This window comes from Lygodium microphyllum, chromosome 16, assembly GCF_053477565.2.
Source record: "Lygodium microphyllum isolate KBCC chromosome 16, Lygodium_microphyllum_v1.1.10, whole genome shotgun sequence".
Classification (NCBI taxonomy): Eukaryota; Viridiplantae; Streptophyta; class Polypodiopsida; order Schizaeales; family Lygodiaceae; genus Lygodium; species Lygodium microphyllum.
Genome location: NC_141150.1, coordinates 65,767,952 through 65,771,201, shown reverse-complemented (window position 1 = coordinate 65,771,201; position 3,250 = coordinate 65,767,952). Strand labels below are relative to the sequence as shown.

General features: G+C 34.5%; 1 protein-coding gene across 1 annotated transcript; it reads left to right on the top strand.

Annotated features, from left to right (window-relative positions):
- The first annotated feature begins 369 nt into the window (after window positions 1–369).
- LOC148022926 (dirigent protein 11-like) lies at window positions 370–996 on the top strand. Its single transcript, XM_087695280.1, has one exon. It carries the CDS (start codon window positions 370–372, stop codon window positions 994–996), a length of 627 nt encoding a protein of 208 aa, XP_087551406.1.
- Window positions 997–3,250: the final 2,254 nt, after the last annotated feature.

Sequence of the window (3,250 nt, the reverse complement as noted above, 5' to 3'; positions counted from 1 at the left end):
TGGAACTCTAGTGTGTGTATATGCACACATGTATAATCGACGCAAACAGATTAATGTGGATTAGTTAAACAGCTATGACCAATTGCAAATTCCTGCCAAATTACTGTTGACTTAGTCGTGTTGACTTAGCCGCGACGAGGAAGGAAGCTCGTAGAAAGACGATTCACCCATATATAGACGCTTGTGGCAAATATTGTGGAGTCAGATCATCGATCGAAGGTGAAGCGCTCTATCTCGCTCTTGCCCGCACGCAGTATCTTGTCACTGAGACACACCACTCACCCAAGGCCCCCACCCAACACACACACACACACACACAAACACACACGCTCTCTCTCTCTCTAGATCTCTCTCTGTCTTTCTTCTTACATGGCAGTGGCAGCTAGCCGTACTCTCACAGGCAGCGCTGCTCCGACGACAGCTGTCGAGCGGCGGAAGACGGCCAGGGTATTCGCCTTACTCGCCATCGTCATGCTACCATCGATGGTGGTAGAGACTGCAGGGGCGCGGTCATCAAAGAATCAGGACTCTTATATTAAGTTAAAACCGAGTTTCCCTCTCAGCGTGGAGTTCTACGTCCACGCCTTGACGAGCTCGGCGACCTTCACTACCAGCCCCTCCAACCCTTCCGTTACGGGCACCTTCGGCCGGACCGCTGTCTTCGACTACAACATCACCTCCGGACCAGACGTCCAGTCGTCCCGGCAGCTGGGTTCAATCCGGGGCTTTGAAGTGTACAACAGCCTTGACCCGGCCTCCCCCAGCGTCTTGGTCCTCAACACCATCACCTACGACGACGGCACTTACAACGGCACCTTCTGCCTCCACGGCCAGGCCAACATCAACCTCGTCTCCTACGACATCCCCGTCCTCGGTGGCACCGGCTCCTTCGCTGGCGCCTCCGGCTTCTCGCACGTCACTAACCTCGGCACCCCTGGCGACGATCACGTCTTCCAGCACGTCCTCCACTTCTTCCTTCACCAGTCCATCTTGTGATGAATCAACAAGTCCATCTTGTGATGGGGTATAGTCCTGCCATTATGTTTTTGAATCAACATTTGTAATTTATATGTTAAAAAAAATCGAATATGTGAGATTATAAATTTATTTGAAATTTAAGAAGATATATTAGAATTCAAATAGTAGTTTTTGAGATGGTAAACTTAATATGAATATTAAAATAGTGTTTTGGTGTTCAATTTCAATATTAAAATGTGTTTATTTTTTAAGATTTAAAATGATAATTTGTATAATAAGAGCACTCAATCTTATGAATATATTGTCAAATAAGAGACTCAATCTTTTAAAAATTCAAAAAGATACACTCGAGTTTCAATAATAATTTTAAAATTAAAAAATGAAAATATACATTGTACAAGTCATTGTAAACTTTACAATATCAAGATTAAAGCTTTTGTTGTTTTTCTTATAAACTACTTTCAAATAGATTACATCTATTGAATGATTGTTGAGATGAATGCGATTTTGCTATGAATCTTTCCACTTTTAAAAAAATCCAACTCCCAGAATTCAAGCTTTATAGTATTGCGCAGTGGAAAAAATGTGGTTTTGAAGTCTTCGAAATACATTTGCATCAAAAAGTAGATCATGTTGTTACAATAGTAATAATAGCTTTTGGAGATCTTGGTGCTAAAAGTTGTACATATGATGTGGTCTACCAACTTCCAACAAGTTGCTAAGTCTATGAATAAAAAATTTGGAGTGCACCAAGTGTCCCATGTGTGTTGTTCTAAAGCATTAACATGAAGATTCCAAATATTATATTTGATTTGGACTTCTATTGACTAAGCATCCTCCAGTTTTTTAGTATATCCCATTCTATATTGTCAAGTAATTATTCAACAAAAGCCATATCATTCATTGCTAATTATCATTTTTTGTAATTGATCATTTACATTTTTCCTCATCACTTCAACATGTATAATCTGTTCAAGTATCTATTCATTTTAGTAATATTTGATTGTTTAAAAAAATATAAGACTTTTTTAAATACTAAAATAAATAAACATGTTTTTATATGTAAAATAATTATGTATTTTAATTTAAATTGATTTAAAAATATTTTTAAGTTACATTTTGTATCAAAATTTAAAATGCAATAATAACATATGTTTTTGAAAATGTATATATTATTACTATAAATTCAATAATATGTTTAGAGTACCTTAAAATAAAATGTGAATTTAAAAAATAATTTAATAAGGATGAATTTGAAAAATATTAATGCTAATGAGAATTATATATATATATAAAGATAAAATACTTGAACACTATATTTTTTATTTTTTATTTATTACATATGAAAACATTATAAATTAATTTTGATATATCTTAGTGTCATAAGGTCAGTTGTTTATTTATGATAAATGAGATTAAATTTATAAATCTTTAAATGATTACATAGATTATTGAATGATCTAACTAATATATTTCAATTGAATTTACTTCAATTAGATCTTAGTTTATACTTGTCCAAAAATGATCTATTTGTGCTAAGCATACAATTATTTTTAAATATAAATGATTGAATAGTTTATATTTATTTCTTATTGAGTTTAATATTGGATTAGTATTAATATGTTTGAATGTTTCGCTAAAGGATTACAAATTGCAAAGCGAATCACATTATTCTCCATCATACAATTTATATGGCAATCATATAGCTCAAATGTGTACTTCATGGATAAATATTGTGTTTGTAACTAATATAAACAATTATACTAATTGGTTCATAACAACACTATCCACGAGAATATCGAGTGAGAAGAGTCAGTATTTAATTATGTACACTTTCTAATATGACAAAAAAAGCCTTAATACATGTAAATATGAACAACCACATCCAAATCATGCACACAAAACTTGTACACCAATTAAAAAAATGATAATAAAATTCAAAATAAGAGAAAACAACAATTACACTATTTCAGGAAGTCAATCTCTCATGCAACTGCCTATTGCGCATACAATACATTGAACGCATAATTGTTGTATGTCCTTATGTAACTATTTTTGGAAAAAAAAGTGTACTATTTGAGAGGGGAAAAAAGCATATGTGTTTGTTGCCATCGCTTTGCATTTTGAGAGAGAGAGAGAGAGTGTGTGTGTGTGAGAGAGAGAGAGAGAGAGAGAGAGAGAGAGAGAGAGAGAGAGAGAGAGAGAGAGAGAGAGAGAGAGAGAGAGAGAGAGAGAGAGAGAGAGAGAGAGAGAACATATGGTGAGCGAGACA